This window comes from Dromiciops gliroides, chromosome 1 (assembly GCF_019393635.1).
Source record: "Dromiciops gliroides isolate mDroGli1 chromosome 1, mDroGli1.pri, whole genome shotgun sequence".
NCBI lineage: Eukaryota > Metazoa > Chordata > Mammalia > Microbiotheria > Microbiotheriidae > Dromiciops > Dromiciops gliroides.
The window spans coordinates 526,847,457-526,873,265 of record NC_057861.1 but is presented as its reverse complement, the minus strand read 5'-3'; the positions used below and the strand labels follow the sequence as shown (position 1 = coordinate 526,873,265).

At 43.7% G+C, this 25,809-nt stretch overlaps 2 protein-coding genes across 6 annotated transcripts; one reads left to right on the top strand and one right to left on the bottom strand.

Moving 5' to 3' along the window:
• The first annotated feature begins 181 nt into the window (after nucleotides 1-181).
• On the top strand, nucleotides 182-16,180 carry CPSF4 (cleavage and polyadenylation specific factor 4). 5 transcript variants are annotated; one of them, XM_043984387.1, is made up of 8 exons: nucleotides 182-467; nucleotides 5,217-5,267; nucleotides 5,960-6,112; nucleotides 7,614-7,709; nucleotides 9,168-9,261; nucleotides 11,229-11,301; nucleotides 13,050-13,142; nucleotides 14,843-15,047. In XM_043984387.1, exons 1-8 carry the CDS (start codon nucleotides 365-367, stop codon nucleotides 14,909-14,911), a joined length of 732 nt encoding a protein of 243 aa, XP_043840322.1. In that variant the 5' UTR covers nucleotides 182-364; the 3' UTR covers nucleotides 14,912-15,047. The 5 variants fall into 5 exon arrangements, with proteins under 5 accessions (XP_043840322.1, XP_043840311.1, XP_043840283.1 ...); XM_043984376.1 differs by having other exon boundaries at nucleotides 13,047-13,142; XM_043984348.1 differs by having other exon boundaries at nucleotides 12,972-13,142.
• A 1,109-nt stretch (nucleotides 16,181-17,289) lies between these two features.
• ATP5MF (ATP synthase membrane subunit f) lies at nucleotides 17,290-25,724 on the bottom strand. The gene is made up of 4 exons (XM_043984401.1): nucleotides 25,592-25,724; nucleotides 19,125-19,244; nucleotides 17,787-17,903; nucleotides 17,290-17,453 (listed from the first exon to the last, which is right to left on the bottom strand). The coding sequence occupies exons 1-4, from the start codon at nucleotides 25,602-25,604 to the stop codon at nucleotides 17,425-17,427; spliced, it is 279 nt and encodes a 92-aa protein (XP_043840336.1). The 5' UTR covers nucleotides 25,605-25,724; the 3' UTR covers nucleotides 17,290-17,424.
• Nucleotides 25,725-25,809: the final 85 nt, after the last annotated feature.

Genomic DNA, 25,809 nt, shown 5'->3' with positions numbered 1-25,809 from the left:
TGACAGCTCGCGTCAGAGCCCGCGAGGCTGCCCGCCCCCGCGATCGGTGCCTGATAGGTCCGCATCCGGCCTCCTAAGACACGCCTCCATCTCTTCCAGCGCGTGATTGGTCGCCGATGGTCCGGGGTCAGAGGTCGCGCTCCCGGCATCCCGCGGGGGGCGGGACGGGCAGAGGCGAGAAGAGCGGCGCGGAGGGGGGCGGGGTGGCGCGCCGGCCTCGGGCCGAGGAGGAGTCCGAGGAGAGAGCGCGCGGGCCGGGCCGGTCGGAGGTCCCTGGCCGTAGTAGAGAAAGAGGAGGCGGAGGAGGCGTAAGAAGAAGAAGAAGACGATCCGGGTCCCGGGAGGGCCCGCGCCGGCCGCCACGATGCAGGAGCTCATCGCAAGCGTGGACCACATCAAGTTCGACCTGGAGATCGCGGTGGAGCAGCAGCTCGGGGCGCAGCCGCTGCCCTTCCCGGGCATGGACAGTGAGTGAGGCCTCCGGGGCCGACCCCTCCCCTCTCTCCTCCCAGCCCGCGGCTCGCTGGGAGTCATGCTCCCATTTGACAGATGGGGCCATCGAGGCCCAAAGAAAAACGGGTGGGGTACTTCCAGGGTCGTACAGCCAGGAAGTGAACCCGAGCTGGGACTTGAACCCGCGTTTTCTGACCTCATACCCAGTGTCCTTGTCTCCTAGTGCGTATACGAATCACAGACCTCGGGGCGTGCACCTCCTCCGTGTAAATGGAGCTCAGCCGGCTGGCCCTGGCAACCCGAAGTTGGCCCTGTAATCCAACACCCCCCTCTTCCCGTCCCTCTTCCTTCCCCCGAAACCCCCACTGGCCCCCGCTTCTTACTCCCACTGCCCCGGCCCGAGTGCGGCGGGTTTGTCCCGATTGTGAGGCCGGGGAGTCCATCGCCTCCCAAAGTTGTGGGGATCGGGGACGTTTGCATCCGAGGAGAGAAGCCCCGGGGGAGGAGGTTGCCTGGAGTTGTATTCTCGTGTTTGAAAGGTTGGCGCTGTGCAAAGAGGGATTCCAGCCGTTTTGATTGGCCCTCCAGGGCAGAGCGAGTGGCACAGGGTGCAAGGATGACAACAGGAATAATGCTAACAGGAGCAGCTCACGTTTATGTTGTGCTATTTTTACTGCAGCCTCGAGGGGAGTTAGCATAGGTATTATTATCTCCATTTTATAGGCAGGAAGTTGATCATCAGATGGTTGATGTGGCTGTCCAGGTCACAGCTGATTAATGGCAGCGGCAGGACACTCAGTTCCAAACGTCTCTGCCTTTTGTAGAGATCCAGATTTCTGTTCAGTGTTAAGACGTTTTGTCCATTAATAATTTAGAGCTCTCCAGAATTAAGTAAAGTGAAGTCCATTACTTCAGTGTAACTCAAATCTCATCTTTTACAGGAAGCTTTCCCCAACCCCTCTTAATTCTAGTGTCTTCCCTTTTAATTACTTCCTATTTAGCTTTTATATGGTTTGCTTTGTATTTATTTGCTTGTTGTCTTCCATCCTTTTGTCTCTTTGTATCCCCAGCGTAGCACATTCATTGTAAGCTGCTTGATAAATCTTTAGTGATTGATCAAATTTAAAAAAAAAATTATCCCTATGATGAGATCATATCAGAAGTTTTGTTCAGTTATGGGCATCACATTTTAGGAAGGAGATAGACAAGTTGGAATTTGACCAGAAGAGGATGACCAGTGAGGATGGTGAAGGAACTCCGGCCGATGGCACTGAGAAGTATTTAGTCTGGGGTGGAAAAGACTTTGAACACAGTTGGCTTCTAAGTATTTGAGGGCCTTTGATTTGGAAGGTGGATCCAGAACTAGGAGTTTGCAAGAGCTTTGGTGGCAGCCTTTATAAAGAAAAAAACTTTGTAATAACAGCTGGCAAAAAGTGGAATGGGTTGGGTTCCCAATCTACTGGACGTTTTCCGGCAGAGACTTCAAAGATGATCACTTTTGGGGGATGTGGTAGAGGGAGATTCCTGGTCAAGTATGGGTTGGACCGGATGACCTTTCTTCCAGCTCTGAAATACTTTGTCTATGGTCCATACACTTGGAATTGCATTGTAGCTTTTGAGTGGACAGCTCAGTGACCAGGTTCTGGGCTGGGCAACTTTTCCTGTTGTTGTGGATAGCAAAGTAGAGAATTGAGGAGCAGCAGGAAGTACCAAGTATATCTCCTGTTCATGCAGGAAGATCTGTGCTTTCTAACCCTAACCCTTCACCCCAAAACAGAACAGATGAACAAAAGAGGCTTTTTTACTCTTTCTCCCCACAAACCCAGCTTAGTTTGTTTTGCTTTTGTTTTGTTGGTTTTTTTTTTTTACAGGGCAGTGGGGGTTAAGTGACTTGTCCAGGGTCACACAGCTAGTAAGTGTCAAGTGGCTGAGGCCGGATTTGAACTCAGGTACTCCTGAATCCAGGGCCGGTGCTCTATCCACTGCGCCACCTAGCTGCCACCACCCAGTTTAGTTTGAACAGATTGTGGAGTCATTCTTAACCTGGATGGATTGATTCCTGCTCTGAAATCTTACAGGATTTGTTATTTATGCTACTTACCAACTGCTTGATGTTACTTATCTTTATACCTGTCTGGAACAAATCTCTTCCTGTCTAAATTATGAACTTCTTTAGGACAAGTACTAGGACTTTTTCCCACACCATGTATAGCAAAAGACCATTGTGGGCAGCTAGGTGGTGCAGTGGATAAAGCACCGGCCCTGGATTCAGAAGTACCTGAGTTCGAATCCGGCCCCAGACACTTAGCACTTACTAGCTGTGTGACCCTGGGCAAGTCACTTAACCCTCATTGCCCCACCAAAACCAAAAAACCAAAAACCCAAACCCCCAAAAAGACCATCTTGACCATAGTAGACTTCCTAAGTATGTATTGATTGTTCGGGATCATTGCTAACACTTGACTAAGATTTATCACATTGTGCCTAAATTATTTCTTAATTCTCAAGTTCAGACCTCTTTACCCTTTGTGTAAACTCTGTGAATTCTTCAGACTCCAAAGGTCACCCCTAAGTCATAGGTAGTGGGTGAGAAACTTTGGGGGCTTGGAATGCTAGTCTTAATCTCATATATAACCTTCAGTCTTTATGGAAGGTGGCAGCTTTAATCTTTTAACTTTTGAATGTTAAATTTCTGGATCACTTTTTTGTTGATACTTCAAAAAGACCTCAAAGCAAAATGTCTGAACATTTAAGTCCTTCCTTTACTTTAAAAAGCTTCAGAGTGCCTTTGGAATTGAAGTCCATATCAAAAAGCCTTTGAAGTTTGGAAAGAAAAAGCAGATTAGGTTGTTAGGACGATGAACTCAGGTTACTGGGAGATAGATTTGAGCTCAATATGAAGAAAAACTTGCTGATCTTCAGAGCACTTCACTAATGAAAGGGACTGCTTTCAATTTTAAGAGGTGGCACCTGGGCTCTCTTTGAAGGAAATGAGGGATGCAAAGCGAGAGAAGGCTGTGCATTCTACATGTAGGAGACCTTTTCCATGAAGTCATCGAAATAGGAAATGGAATGTCCCATACAAGGACCAGCTGTAACAGGCCAGTCTTACTAGAATGGACAGTGTGTGAAAGGGAATAAATGGAAATGTCAACAGACATTTATTAAGCACCTGCTGTGTCCTATTTGGGGATACAGAGACAGAAAGGAAAGTTGTCATCTCCCTGCCTCCCAGCATGTGCATTTATACAAAGTAAGTCAAAAGGCATTTTTTGAGAAAATTCTAGCTTCTGAGGGGATCAAGGCAGACATCCCGTAGAAGGCAGCATAAGCTAAGTTTTGGAGGGAACTAGGGATTCTGAGAGGGAGTGCAGAGTGTGCTCTGGGCTCCAGAGACAGTATGCAAAGGCATAAAGGGGCACTGGAGTTCCTGGAGAAATAGCAAAGAAACGAGTTTGGTTGGATATAGAATATGTGAAGAGGAGTAACGCATGATAAATCTGGAAAGGTAGGGCGGGGCCAGGTTGTGAAAGGATGCCAGATGGAAGAGTTTGTGTTTAATTTTAGAGGTTATAGGGAGCCCTGGAATTTACGAGAGGGCCGATGGTTGGACTTGTGTTTTAGGAATGTTGCTTTGGCAGCTGTGTGGAAGATGGACTAGAGAGGGGAGAGACTTGAGGCAGAGAGACCAGTTGAGAGGCTATCGAAGTAGTCCGAGCAGACAGAGGGTCTGAACTAGGCTGGTGGGGGCAGCTGGGAGAGATGTTGTGGAAGCAGAATTGACAATACTGGGCTGAGAGGTATGAGGTGTGTAAGGGGTCAGGGGCATTCAGATCCTGGTAGTGTTTTCAGCAGTAATAGGGAAGTTTGGAAAGAGATGAGATTGGGAGGGAAAGATCACATGAGATCTGTTTGGACATAGTGAGTCTGAGATATCTTCTGGATATCTGTTTTGAAATGTTTAGGCAAGAATTGGTGATGCGGGAGCAGGACAAGATATATAAATCCAGGATTCATTTGCAAAAAGATGATGAGATCAGTGAAGGAATTACAGTTGGGGTCGGATATGGATGAAGATCCAGCAAAGGAGACTGAGATTGTGGTCAGAGAGGAGAAAAACCAAGAGAAAGCAATGTCATTAGAACCCAATGAGGAAACATTATGCAGGAGAGAGTGGTCAACAGTGACAGATGCTTCGGGGACCATGAGGCTTCAAGACGGAGAAATGGCCGTCAGATTTTGTAATGAAGAGAACACTGGCAGCTTTGGAGAGAGCATTTTCTTTTGAGTGATGAGACCGGGTTCCAGTTCACAAAACAGAGAAGTGAGTGGAAAGGAAATGGAGGCAGTGATACCAGACAGCTTTGTCTAGGAGCTGGGCTGTGTAAAGGAGGGGGCAGATAGGGTAATGGCTTGAGGGGATGATAAGATCAAGTTAGAGGTTTTTAATAATGGGGAGACTGGAGTAGGTAGGTAGGCAGCAAGGATGGCTAGAGAGGGACTGAAGATTGGAGAGAGGGGAAATGATTTGGGCGCAGTATGCTGGAGGAGACAAGAATGAATGGAGAGCATTTGGAGTGGCTGGGAGAAAGGTCATCTGTTCGTTGGATAACTGCAATCTGTGTCCCAGGAGGAATGAGGAGAGAATGCGAAGTGATTTCAAAGGGTTTTGAGATGCAGAGAGGAGAAAAGAGGGAGCTTGTGGCAAATGGCCTCTGACATATTGTTAGCTATACATTAAATGGTATTTCTCCTCTTCACAGAGTCAGGGGCTGCCGTCTGTGAATTTTTCTTGAAAGCTGCCTGTGGAAAAGGTAAGAAGGACTCTGGAAGTCCTGGGCCATTTCCCTGTCCCTCTGTTTAGACTTGTTAGTCTGCCTTCCGAGGTAGGCATGGCTAATGTTATTCCCCCTTCACAGATGACACAAATAAGCAGGTGATGCAGTCTCTCATACGTATTCTTTTTTGCCACCCGAATTCTGGTTCCCTGAATAATTGGGTACATTAGAGATTAGCTCCTGTTCTGATTGGTTAAGCACATTGCCCTTCTGGATTAACCTTTTGCCCTTCTCTAAGAGGCAGACCACTAACTCTAAAATATGGAATATAATTAGGGACACCCTGACTAAACTGGACAGGTTCTCTGTCCTGAAGTAGGAGAATTTGACTTGGTCACAACAATCCTGTGAGGTAAATAAGGTGTCATTCCCCTTTTACTAATGACAAAAATAAGATCCAAAAGTTAAGGGACTTGCCCAAGTGACTTAGCAACAGGACTAGATCCCCTGGCTCTTCCCGCTCCACTGCCCCCTCTCTCCTGCACACCAGTATCGTTTGAGGAATAGTTGAAAGGAGATGGGTGTGTAAACCCTAGGGTACTTGGATGTCAGAAAAGCTTAGAGCTCCTTTAGGCTCATTTGGCATTGTCCTTGAGTCAGTGTGGTAGCTGGAGGTGGAGGAGGGTGGGGCACATTCCACCCACTAACATCTTGGTCTCATTTGGCAGGGGGCATGTGCCCATTCCGTCACATTAGTGGCGAGAAGACTGTTGTGTGCAAGCACTGGCTTCGAGGACTGTGCAAGAAGGGAGACCAGTGCGAATTCCTGCATGAGTATGATATGACCAAGATGCCTGAATGTTACTTCTACTCCAAATTCGGTAAAGGGTGTGGCCAGGCCAGGCCCAGGAGCCCACAGCCACTCGGCCTCCCATTCTGTGTCTCTTTGAACCCTCACCCCTCAAATCTGCACAGGCTGAAGCAGCCTTTTGGAGTAGCTGTTGGTGGGAAAACTGAGTCAAATGGATTAATGTCAGAGCCAGTTGGTCAGGGTACCAAAGCGAGGACTGCACTTATATTAAATTGCTTTGTGTCTCCAGCTTTGTAGAGAAACTTAGCTAGCACCTTGCTTACCTAGGTTACCGCTTTGCAGGTTAACTTTCCCATTAATACTAACGTCTGCCACTCCCATTAAATCTCATTTTTCTGAAGCAGCAGTTAATTGGACCCAGTCAGCTTTTTGAGTGTTTTCTTCCACCTGAGGCTCAGCTCCAGGGGTCTCAGCCCCTGGAAGAACTTTGGTGGACTCTAAAGACTACTTGCCCTGTGAGCACAGATTATTTGACCAAGACATGAGAGCTCATTGCCATTGAATAGGAGAGCCCTCCTAGTACTTGTTTTTGAGAAAATGCTGAAATGACAGTCGACACCATGTGGTCTCTATTCCAGAGGTACATCATTGCTCACCATGATTGCTGGAGCCCACAAAGAGAGCTGCATAGTGCTAGTGGGAACGCCCAGCATAATGGGGATTAGGTAGCAGAATATTTTATAAGTATGGCACTGTCTGGTTCTGTCGAGCTGTCTCTTTCCAGAGGGGTTTTTCCCAAGTACAGTTTCTGTTGTTGGCAGCAAAGGAGCTGAAAGGCCAGGACAGATGGAACCCCTTTGGAATGAAGAAAGCTTCATTAAGGTCTCTGCCCCTTCCTTTTCCTCTCCCATTGATGGCCGAGCTCTGGGTTTGGAGAGCTGTGGTGTAGCAATCTAAATGCTGGCCCAGCCACTTGGAGGCCTTATGAGGGTTTAAAATCCCTACCATCACAGGAGGTAGTAGACTTTAAATGTGAATTATGTTATGCATCACAATGCCTGCAGAGACATAGACTCCATAAAACTGTCGAGGTTATTGAGGATGATAATTTTGGCAGAGACACTGCAATTTTCCACGGGGATTCCAAGGTGTCTTCTTTCACAATGCTGAAAAAATCAAGTGGTAAGAGATGGAAATTGGATCCAGGAGTTCTGAGTCCCTGCCTTCTATCTGAGCATTGACCACATGGCCTAAGTTCCTTTCTAGCAAGGGAACAAGGGGTGCATCTTACCAAAGTCAGTGAAGTGACAGCAGATGACCTATATAATAGGGAGTGTAGGCCCGCAGGGGAACATAGGCCTGAGGCCAAGCACGAGGTGGGTGTTCACATTTGTGGGAACAAGAGCTGGTCCAGTGGCTGAGAGACAGAACTTGGTTTGTGCTCATATACAAGCCAGCCTTGATTATTCTGGAGGACTCTTGAACCCTTTGCCATTGGTAGTTCTTTCCCCTGTCCTCTCACCCTGTGATTTCAAGCTCTCTGACATGCCTGTGTTTGGACTTCTGCTCAGGGGAGTGCAGTAACAAAGAATGCCCCTTTCTCCACATTGACCCGGAATCCAAGATCAAAGATTGCCCCTGGTATGACCGAGGCTTCTGCAAACATGGTAAGTCCGTGGAGAAGTGAGTTTGCTCTAGAAAAAGCTAAAGGTCACATCCTTTGCTCCACCAAACCCTCTGATGGTTGGTGGCATTAACTTGGTCTAAGGGCAGGGAAGGAGCACCACCAGCACAGCTGGGGCAGAAGGGATAGGCTAAAGCCTTGGGCCTGCAGTTCAGACTGTAGAACCAGATTCATTCATTTCTACCCGATGTCAGTCCAATTGGTTGAGCAGGTGGTAACGATCAAGTGGGGCATCTTTCCCTAACCCCCCACTCTGATCAGTTTGGGATACGTAGCTTGCCATTTCTTTTCTGCTTCATCAACTTGGGATTCAGCCTTGGCAGAAATATTCTGCCAGTCACCTAGGTTTACAACCTCAGAGTCATCCTGGGCTCTGGATTCCCTCTCACCCCCCATTTCCGGGCAATTATAAGTCTTGTGAATTCTTTCTTTCCACTTTCATGGCCCCCTCCCTGGTTCAGACCCTCCTAATGACTGTAATTGCCCCTGTAGGTCTCCCTTCTCTCAGCTTCTTCCCTCTTTGAACTGTCCTCCACATAGTTGTTCAAACCATCTTTCTAAAGTAGAAGTCTGGTCATGTCACTTTCTTACTCAAGAATCTCTGTTGACTGTTGCCTCCAGGATAAAATACAAACTCCTTCGCTAGGCATTTAAAGCCCATTATAGGTTAGCTCTAGCTTATTTCTCCAGATTTATTATCCATTGCTTTGCTTCATGAATTTTATCTTCCAGCTAAACTGGCCCTACTTGCTGTTTCCTGACCTTGGCATTACCCTTTCAACTTCCATGCTTTGGTGCCTTGTACAGGATCCCTCCCCCCAGGGTACATTCCCTTCTTACTAACACCTCTCATTCATTAGCTTCCTTAAAACTCAGCTCAGGGGCAGTTAAGTGGCGCAGTGGATAAAGCACCTGCTCTGGATTCAGGAGGACCTGAGTTCAAATCAGGCCTCAGGCACTTGATGCTGACTAGCTGTGTGACCCTGGGCAAGTCACTTAACCCTCATTGCCCTGCAAAAAAAAAAAAAAAGAAAAGAATAGAAGCTTAATAAATGCTGATTGAATTGAAATGAATAAGGCAAATGGCCAGGCACTGGGGGTGCTGGAAAAGATATGAAGGGCTCATATTGCACATGCCCATAAAACGAACACAAGCAACACGAAACGACCCATACTGGTTGCATAGTAGTAACTCCATCCTCCTTTTCCATATATGGCACGCACTAAGATTCTTGTTCCGCATGGATGTTTCGTTCCCTTTTTCTTTACAAGGCTAGCCTTTATGTGTTTTTAACCACATCTCATCTGTGTCGAAAACTGGTGGGAAGGAGAGATGTTCGGTGTGACTGGTTCAGGGTCTCCCCAGGGCTGGGCCTGGTCTTGGGATCACCCCACTTTCACTTTGAGGAATGTAGGGCTCTATCCTACTCGATTTTTTCAGGTCCCCTCTGCAGGCACAGGCACACCAGGAGAGTCATTTGTGTGAATTACCTTGTTGGATTCTGTCCAGAAGGTCCTTCCTGTAAATTCATGCAGTGAGTATTTTCTCATCCTTATGCCCCTCCATCCCTTCCATGTCTTGAGTGAATAGTTGGAGCCCAGTTTAGACCGAAATTTGCTTACTTGTCTGAATTAAAACCGATCGTGGAGAGAGAATTCTAGAATCTTGGCCAAATCACTGGAGCTCAGAGTCGATCCCATTCAATCTGACTGAGTCCCCCTATACACAATTCCTGAAAAGTGGTCAGTGAACATCTGCCCAAAGGCCTAGTGCCAGAGAGATCTCCCAGGAGAGCTGGTACAATGTGCTATGCTAGCTGTTAGAGAGAAAGCTAGCTAAGATCAGACACTTTGGTTCAGGTACTCCAGCCATTCACCGTGGTCTATCCTGGGGGACTTGAAGGGCTTCCATGCTCATTTTGACAAGTCCTTTCATGGCAGTATAGCATTAAATATTCTTTACAAATGTTTACAGGTGGAATATTTGGGACAGGATCTGCCTTACACGCAGCTAGCTCACTAGCTCTCGGTGTGCTATGATTTCAGGAGCACAGGAACCACCCAGTTCTAGATGCTAGGCTTGCCACCCTTGGCTGTATGCTGGAAATTTGACCTTTGCAGCTTGTTGCTTTTGAAGTGTGGCTTTGGTACCTGACTAAACTGTAAATATCCTTGAGAATAGTAACCCTTTTCAGTCTCACCCGTTATCTTTATCTTAGCTTGTCCGAGTTTATTGGATCCTTTTCTTTTAAAAAGAATTATTTGTATTGCTATCTTTTGTGTTTACATCACCTTCATTTCTGAATAGATACCTCCTTTCTCCTCTCCACTCCATTCCCAAGGGGAAAAAAGCAGTTCAGCAATACCAACCAATACATCAGTGTCTGAAAATAGCTTTTCCACACCCAAAGCTTCCTACCTCTGCAGAGAGGGGAAGGAGGTACATATAAGACCTGCTTTTGGGCACTTGCTAGAAGTAGATTGTGGAACGTGGAGCGCTCTCAGGGGCTGGGCTTCTGAGAGAGGAGTCTTGTGGTACTGAAAAAAAAATTTCACTTACTTCACATTTTTTAATAGATCTATTTTGGGGATAGACTAACAGTGAAATTTTTCAGGACCCTATTGTTAAGTGAGTACAGTGGCTAAACCTTTAGAGACCCAGAGTCAGCTCCCTGGTATTTTTTCAGCATGCCAGTGTCTGGAGGCATCTCTCCTATTCTGTGGGGGACACCTTCCCTGTTTTCCTTTCACCTGACAGAGGTAGTAATACCAACACCTTGTGGTTGTTGAGGTGGACCTATGGGCTCTTTGCTTCTCAGGTGTCAAAAAAAAGGATTTATACAGCACTGACCATAATAATAGCTGACATTCATATAGTGCGTTGCACTCACACTTTCCACACATCTCATTTGATCCTCATGATAGCTCTTTCATTTTACTTTCACACTTTTCAGATGAGGAACTGAAGCTTACCAAGCACTTGCCCATACTCCCACAGCTAATCACTTGTGTGGTGGGATTTCAACTCAGCTTCAAATCAGCTTGCTGATTCCAAGTGCTCATTACACTATACCATGCTATTAAGAATTATTTGTAAGGTTTTGTGTTAGGCTTTGGGGAAGATACAAAAAAGAAGACGATTCCTGAATCCAGGGAGCTTATTACAGATGTAGGCAGAGAATGAAGACACATGAAAAAAATAGTAAATGCCTAGTGAGCGATATCAATAGTAAGTGGGAGGTTGGGGGATAGGGAGATCTCTCTGGCTGGTGTTGTCTGAAGAAGGAGCATGAAGTAGATCTTGAAGGAATGGGAGGAGGGGTAGAGAAGGGCATCCTTCATATGATCTCTCTTATTGTATTGAGCCTCAGGCTGCCAAACCCAAAGTGGGAGAAAGAGTAGGATGTCATGATCCCATTGATGGGATTGTCCAAAGATCCAATTTTAGTACTGAATTGTTTCATTTTCTCTCTGTGTCTCTGCATTTGTGCCTGCTAACCAGCCCTCGATTTGAATTGCCCATGGGAACCACAGAACAGCCGCCCCTGCCTCAACAGACGCAGCCTCAGGCAAAGGTACTGTACCCTTCACTCCCTACTCTAGCCAGGACAGCAGGGTCATCTCCTTAAAGTCAGCTTCAAGTGAGGTTTAGGACCTGCTTCATCACGTTATTCCTGAATCTTAATGTTTGTAGGGTTGAAGCACTTTAAGTTGAGTAAGAGGGTGAGAATTAAAGGAAAAAAGGTCTTCAGTTTTCCACCAACCAGTTTGTAGAGCCTGAGGTGCTTGGATTATCTTCTAGAGTGGACATGCTGTGGTGTTGGGATTGTTTTTATGTCACCCATCTCAAGAAAAGCAAAACTTTAGTCTCGTGGTTTGGCTTCTGTGTTTAGGCCTAGAAGCTTGTATTCCTGCCTGAATATGGAAATCACTTAGGTGCCAAGGTTTGTGAGCAGAGAACTGAGAGACACCAGTGTGAGTAAAGAGAAGAAATAGGCTAAGGTCAAGAAATGCAAATAAGTGCTTTTCCCCTCCTCTAGTCTGAGCATGTGAGAGAAGCTAGAAAGAAGTACAAGATTAATAGGACTTCTTCAGCCTTCTAATTAGGGGTGTGTATGAATGCTTGTGTCAGGAGAGGGTTATAGGTCAGTGGCTTCGATATTGGAAGCAAGGACAGTTGTGAAATAGTCTTCTGTGGAGATCTCAGATTCACCTGGAAACCTGGCCAGCATGGCCTAGGGTTTAGGTCTACACAGATTGATCAGCATGTTGGATTTTGAAGTCTTAATCAGGTTGTTCTCCAGTTTGGATCCTGCTGCCAACATGTACTCTCTTTACAGCTTTTAGGGGATCTGGCTGCTTCCACCTTTATCCATGCATGATCTGTGCTCTTAGCACTCCTTAACCTTCTTGTAGCAATCATTAAATTTGGAAATCGTTGTTTCTTCATGGGGAAAAAACTGGGACATCTTTGGCTTAGGGATGGTTATTCCGGTGGGTGAATGACCTGTATGACCTTGGAGGGCCTTTTTAATGCTGGAATTTTCAAGTGTAAGATGCTCAGAACCAATCCAAGAGCTTACTGTCAGAGATCCATGCCTTTTCAGAGCTTTCCCCTCTAGGTCCCCATCTTACCCTTCAAGTGACTTCTTGAAGATAGGGAATTTTCATCTAGAGCCCTGGCCAAAAGCACTCAGTATGGAAATATAAAATGTCAGAGCTCCAGGAACTTTATGTCATCTAGTCCAACCTCTTTCATTTTATAGGTTTACAGAAACCCCAAAACCCTAACCCAGAAGCCGCCCCCATGGGTAGTTATGGATAACCTGTCTGAGGTTGTACAGTAATTTAGTGGTAACCTTCCCAGTCTAGTTTTTCCTCCTTACATCACATGGCCTAATAACCATCTGCTACTTTAATCATGATTTGAAACTAGAACTCCAGAAATGATTTAAGATCCTAGTTTGTCCTGGAGAGCTCCTTTGTCTTGGCTTTTTTTTTTTTTAATGTGTGGTGATTTTATTTTACTTTTTGTGTGTTTAAGAAACTCATTTCACCAAATTGTTTTTTTTCCTTCTTTTTTCTTTTGCCTGCTCCACCGAGCCTGACAGCAGAGGATGTCCTTCTCCCTGCTGGCTTCAGCTTTGGAGAAGTTCCATCATTTTTATCCCTTCCCTCCCCCCCTTTGAAAAGTACATGTGCACGAGTTTTCTTCAGTAAAACCGTGTTGTGTAACTCTTTCCAGCAAAATAACAATCCACCATTACAAAGGTCGTCCTCCTTGATCCAGTTAACGAGTCAGAACTCTTCTCCCAATCAGCAGAGAACCCCGCAGGTCATTGGGGTCATGCAGTCTCAAAACAACAACGTGGGAAACAGGGGACCCCGGCCGTTGGAGCAGGTTACCTGTTACAAGGTAAGTAAGGCTGGATGTTTGGTTGGGGGCAGAGGGTAAGTGATTTGAGCATGCTTGGGAGATGTAGCTGCTTGTGCAGTTTTTCAGGAGGCATGGGGGAAGAAGTAACTTGACAGTCAGCTTTGTAAACTTAAAATGTAATTCAAACATGAAGCTTATCGATAGCCCCCAAACTCCTTGGCCAAAATTGATTTGTCTTGTTTTACAGAATCATGTTAGAATCAGAAAAAAACCTTAGAGCTCATCTTTAGCCCCTGTCTTGTACAGATTAGGGAACTGAGACTCATGCAGGGGAAGGAATTTAATTGCTTACGGTCATATCAGCTAGGTAATGACAGACAAAATTCGGCTTCAAATTTAGGTCCCCTCTGTGTACTATGCCATGTTATCACCGCCAAAGAAACATTTGTCTTTGTGATTTTTAATATCATTTATTAAGTGCCTGCTTGGTATAGTATTATGCCTGGCTCTGTGGGAACATACCAAGTTTAGCTAAGACATCCATCCCTGCCCTCATGGAGCTTAGTTTAGCTGGGGGGTGTGACACATGAATAACTAATAGAGAATAATACCTGAGTAGTTGTACAAGCAAAGTGCTGTATGAAGTCTGAAGTTGGTAAGAGTCACTACCAGCATGGTGGGATGGGAGTGTGCAGGTGCAAGAAGAGTTGGCATGGGTTGGGCTTTAAAAAAATTGTAAAGAATTTAGTAAATGGAGGAAGAGAAGGTGTAGGGAATTAGAGCCAGGAAAGTACAGGGTCTCTCTGGGGGGCAGGGAGTTGTCAGCCTGGAATATCCAGTGTATGAGGGTAAGTAGTATGAGTTGGTGCAGTGCCAGCCTTTGGTGCTTGGACTTTACTTGGTAGGCAGAAAGAAGCCTCATGAGAAGTTGAGAAGAGCAGTGACTAGAGAAGCCTGGCAGTTTTGTGATGGGGGTGGGACAAGAGTGAAAATGAGGCCCTCGAAAACCCTCCAGATTACTGAACCTCTGAGCAGTGTCTACTAGGCTCATTCATCCAAGCATCTCCTAACTCCTACTTCTATTTGTTTCTCATCCCTTTCACAGTGAAGTCATCAATGGCTAGAGGGGACCTGGGTCAGGAATTTTAAGCAGTAGCAGTATAACATGGTAGTTATTTAGTGTTCAGCCAAGGTCCAACAAGAACCGAGTTCCTTACAGGAAGGTAAAATAGTTTGGAGGAAGGGAGATGACTCTTTCCCGTCTGCCTCACAGACCAGACAGACCATGATCACAGTCATGGCTTTCCCTCACTAGCCAGAAGAGCTAAAGAAAGAGGAGAGCTAACATTCCCAATTGAAGAAGAGAGGGACCTGTTCTTGGGCCACCATCAGCTCAACATGTGTCAAGTCTTTTTTTTTTCCAGTCCCCGGTGACTCCTCACATTTTGTAGTCTCTTTCCCATCTTATCCAGCCAAGAACTTTTTGATTTGGTCTCCTGGGCCTCAGGTAAGTAATTGGCCCACCTTGCAGAAGGTAATAGAGGTAGGAACATATCCCACAGGCTCTTGATTTTGTCTACAGTACTTGGTCTTTTCAAATATTTTCTATGTTTGGGGCTTTCTTTTCCCTTTCTAAACTTCCTTTCCTGTTGGAAAAAGTCTAAAAATATTTAAATGATCCTGTTTGATATTTATGGATGTCAATGTTTGAAAATATTCTTTCTTCCCACTGTTTCCAGTGTGGCGAAAAAGGACATTATGCCAACAGATGCACCAAAGGACACTTGGCTTTTCTCAGTGGACAATGATGTGTATGCGCCAAAGACAGTTAAAGAGCAGTCACCTGAGGAGCCGTTTTTCTCCCTTGTAGCTATTGTGCTGCGGAGAGCTCACCCCACTACCAACCTTTGGATCTGTGACTTAATTGTTAAATGCCAATGTTGACAAAACTAGGGTTAGAGGCTGGCTGAAGGGTTTTTCTTTTCTAAAAAATATTTTGAGGGTTAGGGGTTGCTAGTTTCCCAATCATTTTATTTTCTTTTTAAAAAGAAATATGCTATTTGGTGCCTCTGAGGATGATGCCCTCAGTTGGTACCACATGCCTGTCATTGAACCCAACAAGCCCAGTTGTTAAAGGCTTGGTTGTTAAGTGATCTATTTGAAAGACAAGTGGCCTTCTGTGGTAACTCTGACCTGAGTAAGTGACCTGAGTGACCTGAGTAAGAAGGTAGGGTCTCTTAAGTCACTCAAAGCCTGGCTTTCTGCTGAATTCAGAAGGAATGCCTAGGATACAGTAGTCAGCCCTTATAGGAAACTTGACTTTTGCCTCATGCTGGTCCAAGCAGCAAGAAGTAAACAGCAGTTCAGAGGAAGAATACAGTCCGAGTCTGAGGTGCTTATTTAGATTAGGGTATATTTTGGCTTAGGGTGTCAGTTTAATTTGACAACACCGAGTACAACTTCACAGGAGACTAAAGTCAGAGCCACAGGTTATCTGCTTTAATTGATGACTCAGTTGGCAAGAAAATGTTACATCTCACCTGTATGTATGTTATACTTAATGTTGTATTACACCACCATATTGCTTAGGTGCTGTTGGAATGTGAAGGAGACCACCATGTAATTGAACATGCTGTTGAAACTCTGTGAAACTCTCAAATGCAATTTTCAGGGAAAATGGGCCTATGAAAGTTTAATTGCAACAATTTTTATGATTTTGATTAAAGCCTTTTTAAAAAAATATTGCATTTTAAGATATGGTATTTTATAGTAGCTATTGTAGATGGGGTAGAAAAATCTATTCTTAAAGATTTTTCTTACTGAGAATCAGCATCACAGTATGCTGGAATCTGTTATGGGTCAAAGTGTATAGTAATATAATATACACATGTTAATATGCTATAAGATATTTAAGGCATTTTGATGTATTTAAATAGTCATCTTCTTCATCTTAGCTACCTTTTTAAAAAAACACCCACCTGCAGATAAAACTTTTATACATATTCATTTAGCTTCAGTTGACAGCTCAGAAGTCAAGCCTATTCTATCAATTCCTCCTTTTTGCATTTCCTTTCATCTTTATTTGCTGATGCTGCTATGCTCAAAACTTACTCTTTCAGATTTGTATTGATCAATTTATAATTTTTATTATTTTCTTTGTATATAACAACACTTTAAAGCTGTTATCAAGCTAATATACCTCAGTCCACCAACCACTGAATGCACTGACTTGCTTTTTGCTAATAAAAAGTATTAATGAGTCAGTTTTGTGTACACTAGGAAAAAAAATATAATCTTAGGAATTTGAAGGTGTGTACACTCAATTTCTTTGCCTCTGGGAAGTACCTAAAATAACCCAATAAATCTATAAGCATTAGGCTCCTGCCAGTAGCTGAGAACAGAACGATGAAAATGAAAACAGTCCCAATGAGGGGAGAGGTGTACATAAATAAGCATATGTGAAAACAAATGCAAGGTAAATTTTGGGGGTGAAGGAGGGTACCAGTAGCTGTGGCTGGATCTGGAAAGTCTCTAAGGTTTCCCTTGGGCAAAGTTTTAAAAGAAAGAAGAGATTCTTAGAGGTGGAAGGTGGGGTAAGAAGTAAATTCTAGGACCAGGGGACAGCTAGTGCAAAGGTGGAGATAGGCGATGGGGTATTTTGGGTGTTTTGTGTGTGTCATGAGAAACAAGGCCAGTTTGGCTGGGCTAGTTAGTGTATGGTAGAGAAAGGGAGAAATCTCTAATATGGTTGAAAAGGTAATCTGGAGCCAAGAAAGGCCTTTGAAGTCAAAACAGGAGTGTCTTTCTATTTAGTTTCCTACTGAAGTTTACAAAGAAGGGCACCGACACAGTCAAAGTGCACTTTAAGAAAATCATTTTGGCAGCTGTCACAACTCAAACATCTTTCCCCTATATTGTTTCAAGTGACCCACCACAAATTGTAGGTTAAATCATGGTTTTTGTGAACAAGGTGATATAGTACTCTTCTTGGTTCCTGTTTCTTTATGTTTCAACTTCATAACTGATGTGGTACTTTTTATATGCTTCAAAAAAACATTTTCTCCCAAACAGGCAGAACCCACGTTTCTCCAAGCCCATGGCTCTCCCTGCTTAAAGTCTCATCTTTTTCTGGTAGTAAAAGCACAGATGAACAAAGATTGCCACATACTTAAAGTCAAACACCATCCAGATTTAAATACATCCTTTATATTGAATATTTGGCCCTAGTTAGTACATCAAGTGATGTTCATCAAGAAGAGTTACAACTGCAAAATTCTGTAAGCCTGGGGTTCATATTCATCATCTAAAGTGTCTTGAATTTTCAGTGGTATTTTCGTCTCCGTTCATGTTCTGGAATTACATAAAAAAAAAAAATTACTGTTTCTATTTATGTCAATTTAAAACAATACTTTTTTGGGGAAGCCTTTTCTGTGGTTGAAACATTCAAGGGTTTTAGTTGCTAAATATTTCAACCAAGTCACAGATATAAGAAGGAAAAAAATTGATGTCCAATCTGGTCCAGTTCATAGCATCAGCTATTTTAGCTTTTAAAGAACATAGGGTCAAAGTAGAGTTGGATGCAAAATCGTAAGCTGTCCCAATGGTAAATACAGTCTAAGATGAATGTGGCACCTAACAAAAATCACCTGTCAATATTAAAAGATACACAGAAATTATACTCACTAAGCTCCTTGTAAGCCGCACAATAATTGAGCAGGATGTAAGCAGCAAGCACCATAGAAACACCTCCAATCCCACCTTTCTTCACATCAATATACTTATTAAAATATGCATCATAACCTGAGGATAAAAGCCATGCAAAAGAGAGTATTTATCACAGGCTATAACTCCTTCCTACAATTAAAGTCTCAATCGCTCCATATTAAACAATAATGGGAACAACTTTTAGAGATCAGGGATAAGCTTCAGGCCAGTCACTCAGTACAGATGAAAAAAGTAAGTAACAATAGTTGACATTTTTATGGAGCTTTATGTCACATAATTGTCTTGTGCTCCTTATATGATAATTTTCTATACTTGAGCAAGGAATGTAAGTCATTTCCTATTAAGACTGAAGTTTTGAAAAAGATACTTCAAAATAGTCCAACAAGACCACTGGGGTATTGCTGACAGTGCCAGGCTGGATGTCAAAAGGCTTGGATTTGAATCTTCCTACCTGTTAGAATCACTGGATTTAAAGTTAGAAGGGACTTAATTGAACTCTTTAATTTTATTGATAAGAATACAGGTCCAGAGCTGGGCAATCACTTGCCCAAGGCAACACAGCAATGATAATGGAGAGGGTGTTGGCTATGCAGTCAGAGAACCTGGATCTGAATTTTGGCTCTACTATTTAGCACCTGGGTGTGACCCTGGGCAAGTCACTTAACTCCAATTGCCTCACTTAAAAAAATGATTATATCTCTTTCTTTCTTTTTTTTTTGGTGAGGCAGTTGGAGTTAAGTGACTTGCCCAGGGTCACACAGCTAGTAAGTGTTAAGTGTCTGAGGCAGGATTTGAACTCAGGTCCTCCTGACTCCAGGGCCGGTGCTCTATCCACTGTGTCACCTAGCTGTCCCATACTCATTTCTTTAGGGGGAAGGGGGCTTAAAACTTAATTTGTTCAAAGTAAGAAGGGGCAGCTAGGTGGTGCAGTAGATAAAACACAGCCTGAATTCAGGAGGGCCTGAGTTCAAATCCAATCTCAAACACTTGACGCTTGCTAGCGGTGGGACCCTGGGCAAGTCACTTAACCCTCCACTGCCCCGTGCAAAAAAGGGAAAAATTCATTCAGAATTTCATAGGGTTAACAAATATATGAATTAATAGGAATTTAATTATAGTTAAACTGAGTAAAAAGAACTATCCAGATAGTTAACTTGCCTATTTGTGCAAATAAATTCTTCATTAGTTAGACCGATACTTGTAAATGTAATCTATAGTTAACACCTACTCACCCACCATTATTATTGTCTAGTATATTCAGGCACATGTATTTTAAAATGTTCTTAAAGTACAAACCTCTACGAAAAGCTTTAACAATCCCACTGGGGGTAAAGTCCCGCTTCATTATCCAGGCTGGCAGCTGGTGCAGTTTGACATCTAGGAGTCTCTGTTCTTTGAGCGGAACAGAAAGTGGTGCTGACAAAAAGAAAAAAAATTTTTTAAAAAACCCAAACCTGTTTAACAAAGCATTTTTAGCATTAGGGGGTCCTTTAGCATTCATCCTGTCATTTAAATCAAGCACTTATTGTACTTTTTATTAAACAAATAGAAAGTTCCTTTAAGAAATCATGTCCCTGCAGTGGCCAAGTTAATAGAGTAAAACTAACTGGGGTAATGTACTGACCAACTAAGTCAAACTTTGGGTAAACTGGCCAACCCAGTGACCCGATTTGAAAAGCAGCAGATATAGATTTAAAGTGGGATTTGGTATCATAGAAATAGTAAAACTTCACATTTTGCCTCGTTTTTTTAATCTATTTTCCTTTAATTAGAAGACAAGAAGTCAACAGGAACACTTTTGCTAAATGGTTCTGAGCATACCTTGATTTATGAAGTTTTTCAGTTTTTTTTAAACTTGTTCACAGATGATTTATTGATAAAGTAAAAAACTTGGGTTGAAAGAAAAGATGACAGGAAAGATAGAAATGTCAGTAAAGTCATTTGATCTTACCCAAAAGAAAAAAAAAAACCCAAAGTGTTTCAACTACAATAAAAATCTCTATGGATCCCTTAGGAAATGCAGTTTACTACCTTTCACTGTCTATCTGTCTTTTCCTTCATGGTTAAAATCCTTGAGAAAGTCAGCTATACTCAGTGCCATGGTCAACTTTGCTCTCATTTGATTCTAAACCTCTACCATCTGACTTCTGACCTCATCATTCAACTGAAACTGCTCTCTCCATAGTTACCAATGATTTCTTAATATTTCTCTTAAATTAAAAAAAAAATTCGGAAAATTTTTTGGCTTTTTCTCAGTCCTCAACTTACTCAAATTTTCTGTAGCATCATATACTAATGATTTTCTTTGTCTCCAGGACACACCCCACTCTCTGGGTTTTCTTACACTGCTCTCCTTTGGCCCTCCTACTTAAGTCTCCTTTGCTGGATCTTCATCCATACCTTGCCCATTACTGTGGGCATACCTCAATGTTCTGTCTTGGGCTTGTTTTCTTTTCTGTCTATGCTCTCTCACTTGGTTTCTCACTTCCCATGGGTTCAATTAGCATCTCTATGCAGAAGTACTTCTGTACAATCAGGGAACCTGTTCGGTTCCCATGCATGTTCATTTCTCTTGTAATAAACTTGGTTTTCATGTAAGTCACATGACACTGATTGCCTGCAAGGCCTTTCCCTGCCACATACTGCCATCATTTCTGAGTGACTGTAACATGGAAAGTTGATAAGAACAAGTCTAAAGTTCCAATTTTAAACCATTACTTAACACTTCTTAGCAATAATTATACCCCAAACACATGAATATTTGCCAAAAGTGGGGTATTTCAGCACTCTTACCTTTTATTTATTAAGAGGAAGGGTGTGCGTTTTAACTTTAATACCAAGTACTAATGTATTTGACCTGTTTCAAGAGTAGCCCTTTGGACTGACTTGCTTGCAAAGAGCTCAATCTATGTACACACCTTAAAAATTCTTTTTAGTTAGAAAAAAATATGAAACTTTTGCTAAACTTCATCTGCAGTGGCATGTGCAAAATTTAATCTTAAAACATTTGTTTTAAAACCAGAATTTAGGTAGAATGGGCAGGAAGGCCACTAATAGGTCCACCCCTGTTCTTGACTGGCAATGTAAAATCCAAGTAATTCTAAGCCCATTTTTCTGATCATTTTATCCATTTAAATAGACCTTGAAGAATGCTAACAATTTTTATTAAGATATCTTGCACTCTCGGGGCAACTAGGTGGCACAGTGGATAGAGCACCAGCCCTGCAGTCAGGAGGACCTGAGTTTAAATGTGACCTCGGACACTTGCTTTCTGTGTGACCCTGGGCCAGTCACTTAACCCCAATTTGTCTCACCAAAAAAAGAAAAGAAAAAAAAAAAGAGGTATCTTGCACTCTCTCCCCAGCATCATGTGAAATACAAGGAATGAAAAAAAAAAGAAATAAAAGGAATGTTGCCAAGAAAATAATATATTTTTAAATGATACTGTGGTAAGTACCGGAAACAAAAAAATGGAAACTGTAACCTTATGCAGCTCATGGTTTAATGGAAAGAGAAAGCATACACTAATAAGTATGAATAAAATGGAGGATAGTATGAAAACAAAGTAGACAGCAAAACAATCAAGGAAGGAAAGCTCCCTTTCCACATATATGTAATCCTGTAACACAAATGCAATCAATTGGAATATTTCCTGAATCTAATGCAAAGAAACAGGAACAGATTGTTGGTAGGTTAAGAAATCAGGTGACAGAGCAGCAGAGAGACTTAAAGCTCAAATGCCACCACAAAATCCAAAGGAATTATCTAAAGTTTTTGTTTGCATTGGAATTGTGACATTAAATATGGTCCCCAAAAGACAAGTTACTGAGCTGAAGCTTGTCTCTCCTCTTAGAAATCCTCTGTAGTCTGGCTTCTGACTCTTCATTCAATTGAAACTACTCTCTCCAAAGTTATCAATGATTTATTTCTTTCTTTTTTTTTTTGGTGAGGAAATTGGGGTTAAGTGACTTGCCCAGGGTCACACAGCTAGTAAGTGCCAAGTGTCTGAGGCCGGATTTGAACTCTGGTCCTCCTGACTCCAGGGCCGGTGCTCTATCCACTGCACCACCTAGCTGCCCCTATCAATGATTTCTTAATTGCCAAATCTAAGGACCTCTAGTTTCTTGATTTTTCTGCAGCATCTGAGACTATCATCCACCTTTTCCTCTTGGTTATTTTCTATTCCCTGGGTTTTCCTAACTGCTCACTCTTGGTCCTATTTGTCTGCTTAGTAGCCTTTACTGCATCTTCATCCATGTCATGTTCTGTTCTGGGCCTCCTTCTCTTTTCTGTCTATACTTTCTCACTTGGGGATCTCATCACCTCTCATGAATTCAATTAGTATCTCTTCAGATGATTCTCAGATCTACAGATCCAGGCCAAACCCTCTCATGACTTTCAGTCTCACATCATCAACCACTTACTGGATACCTAGAAATGGATGTCTTTTAGCTACCTCAAATAGAACTCATCCCTCCCCTTACCCCATCCCACTCCTCAATTCTGCCCTTTTTCTAAACTTTCCTATTACTTGTCAATGGCACCACCATCCTTTCCAGGTACCCAGGCTCTCAACTTCAGTGGCATCCACGACTTCTATCCCTCACTCATCCCACATATCCAATCTATGGATGTCTTGTCACTTCTACTTTCATAGCATCGCATATATATCTCCCTTTCTTTTCTCTCACATGGTTGCCAATATGGAGAGAGACCCTTCCCCCCGCCCCCCAATCTCATGCCTGGACTACTGCAATGGCTTAGCCAGTCCTCCAGACCATAGGGCCTTCCCCTCTATTGCTACCTTGCAGATATCCATTTATGTATTTGTTTTCCCATTAGAATGTAAGCTACTTAGGGGCGGCTAGGTGGCACAGTGGATAAAGCACCGGCCATGGAGTCAGGAGGACCTGAGTTCAAATCCTGCCTCAGACACTTGACACTTACTAGCTGTGTGACCCTGGGCAAGTCACTTAACCCCCATGGCCCCGCAAAAAAAAAAAAAAAGAAGAATGTAAGCTACTTGAGGTTTTATTCCCAATGCTTAGTCTATTACATAGTTATGCACTTAATAATACTTATTGATTTAAATATTAATACACAGATTTATTTTAATTAGAGTCAACCTGCCATTCCGGGGAGTTAAGCACGGACAGGAAAATAACCCCTCAAGAATGGATACCAACAATCACCTGCTGCCTTCTTTTCCTTTGATGCCCATACAAAGTTTAGAAAAAATTGTTTCCCAATCATATAAAGTATGTATGTCCTATTAATTAGTATTTCTGTTCACCAAGTTCAATTTTATTAAATTCAACAAGCCAGTACTAAATGCCTACCAAATGCCAGTCAGTGTGCCAAGGCTACAAATACAAAAAACAATACCCGCCACTCCAACCCTTCAAGGAACTTGCATTTTTTTAACTAATATAACTGGCAAATGATCGTTGAGGTCTTTTCTACATGAAGATCTATGATTCTTTATTCTTTTGTCTCACAGGATGCTGGAGACGAAACTTAAGAGATCATCTAGTCCAACCTCATTTTGCAGATAGGGAAACTGAGGCCTAGAGAGGGGAGTTAGTTAGAATTCCCTTGTGTACCAGTGCAATGCTTTTACAGAGCCTCAAATAAAAATGTGCTGGAAATAATTTTCTAATGAAGAGTTTCAAAGTGCAGAATCAGATACTCAAGAATTGGAAGGAACCTTAATTGACATCTAACCTAGTCCGACCGAAAGTAAAAACCCTCTACAATATAGTAGAGAAGTGGTCATCTAGCCTTGGCCTTCTCCATGGAGAGGAACCACTGCTGAATGGCTATTCTTTCTAGCTCAAATTTATTTGTTTGCAACTTCAACTCGTGAATCCTACCTAGTTCTGTCCTATGAGGACAAAAAGAACAAGTCTAGGGGGCAGCTAGGTGGTGCAGTGGATAAAGCACTGGCCCTGGATTCAGGAGGACCAGAGTTAAAATCCAGTCTCAGACACTTGACACTTACTAGCTGTGTGACCCTAGGCAAGTCACTTAACCCTCATTGCCCCGACCAAAAAAAAAAAAAAAAAAAGAACAAGTCTATTTATTCCATGCCACATGATAGTTTTTCAAATGCTTGAAGAACAGTATCCTACCCCTACACTCCTTCCAAATCTTCCCTAAATATCACCAGCTCGTAGCACCATAGGATGGTAGACTTAAAATTGGAAGGAACTTTAGAGATCATCTGGTTCAATCTCCCTCATTTTACTCTCCTATTCAAAGAACTCCAGTGATTTTCCTGTTAGCTACAGGATCAACTATAATCCTTCATAATCTGGCCCCTTCCTTCCTTTCCAGGATTTTTACATCTTGCTCTGTTCTAAGATCCAGGGACACTAGCTTCCTTGCTCATCCTCACACTCCACCTCCAAACTCTGGTGGAACCCCATGTCAAGAATCCCTCCCCCCCAACCTTTTGGCTTCCTGCTTTGAGGTCTTAACTATAATCTCACCTTCCCTAAACAGACTTTTCTAATCCCTTCTTTTTGAAATTACCTCCCTTACAAGACAGCCAGGTGGTGCAGCGGATAGTACCTGGCCTACAGTCAGGAAGACTCAAGTTTCTGAATTCAAATAAGGCCTCAAACACTCCCTAGCAGCGTGACTCTGAGCAAGTCACTTCACCCTGTTTGCCTCAGTTTTCTCTTCTGTAAAATGAGCTGGAGAAGGAAACGTCAAACCACTCCAGTATCTCTGCCAAGAAAACCCCCAATGGGGTCAGGAAGACTCTTTGGACATGAATGTATATATCTCCTATAGTCATAGTTGTTTAATGCTGATTATGAACTGAGGACAAGGGACGGTTTTTAAAAATCTTTCTTTGTATTCCCCAACACTTAACACGATGTCTGGAACTTAATGGACTCTTAACAAACGCCTGATGACCAGACTCAGTTCAAGGTCACACAGGTGACAAGACCTCTGGTGCCACCTGCAGATCACTTGGTCAATCAATGCTTTCTATGTGCTAAGGAAGGCCTGGCCATACACAGAGAAGCAAAAGAATCCTTGCTCTAAATAAAGGAGCTCCCGGTTTAATAGGGTAGACAATATGAAAGCAATTATGTAGAAAGGTGGTAAATACGAGACAAACTGGAGGCGATCAGGAGAGCGGAGGCGCTCAGGGCTGAGAAGAGATTTTAGGGGGGGACCTGGAGTCAGGGAATCCAGGAGGTGGCGATGAAGAGGGAGCCTTATTTCCCCGGCATGGAAATGCCCAGTCTAGATACGCGGCGTCTGGTCTCTTCGAAGGAAATGACCTTGAGCCTCTCGCCACGCCCGAGGCTCTCTGGTCTGTCAGGGGGGCAAGGGCACTGATATCCTTCGCGGGGATGCCCAGCGGCACCAGGCCCGGCCTGGCCAGGCCTCCCTCCACCCTTCTGGGCCCCCTTTCTCCCGCTCCTCCCCAGACATGCGGAGGCGCCTCCTCAGACAGACCGGGGCTCTGGCCTAAGCGGCCTAGCTGCCTCCGCGCCTGGGCCCAGGCCTGCCGCCGCCCCGGGCCCGTCCATCCCGTCTCCTTTAGGGCTCCCGGGGCCCGCCGGGTCAGGCCTAGGACGAGTCCTTGAGCAGAGGGCAGCGGCGGCCGTGGGGCCCTCCTCCCTCGATGTGCTCCCCACGACCTTCCGCACCCCTCAGTCCGCCTCCCTCACCCACCCCCGCCTCAGGCCTCGGCTCGGGGTAACCAGGCGCCTCCTCCCGGATCCCCAGGGTCGAACACTCACGTTGGGTAGACATCTTGCCACTCTAGAGTCCGACAAGTCTAGGACGCTGCGCGGGAGCTGCTGGGAAAGAACCGGGATGAACTGGGGAAGAGAGCAGAGGCTCACGGGAGGCAGGTCAAAGATGTAGAAGAGGTGTGGCGAGGACGCCATGATGGGAAGGGAAAGTAGGGAACGAGGCTGTTCTGTCACTACTGGGCGGGGTTACGAAAGCTCAGGGG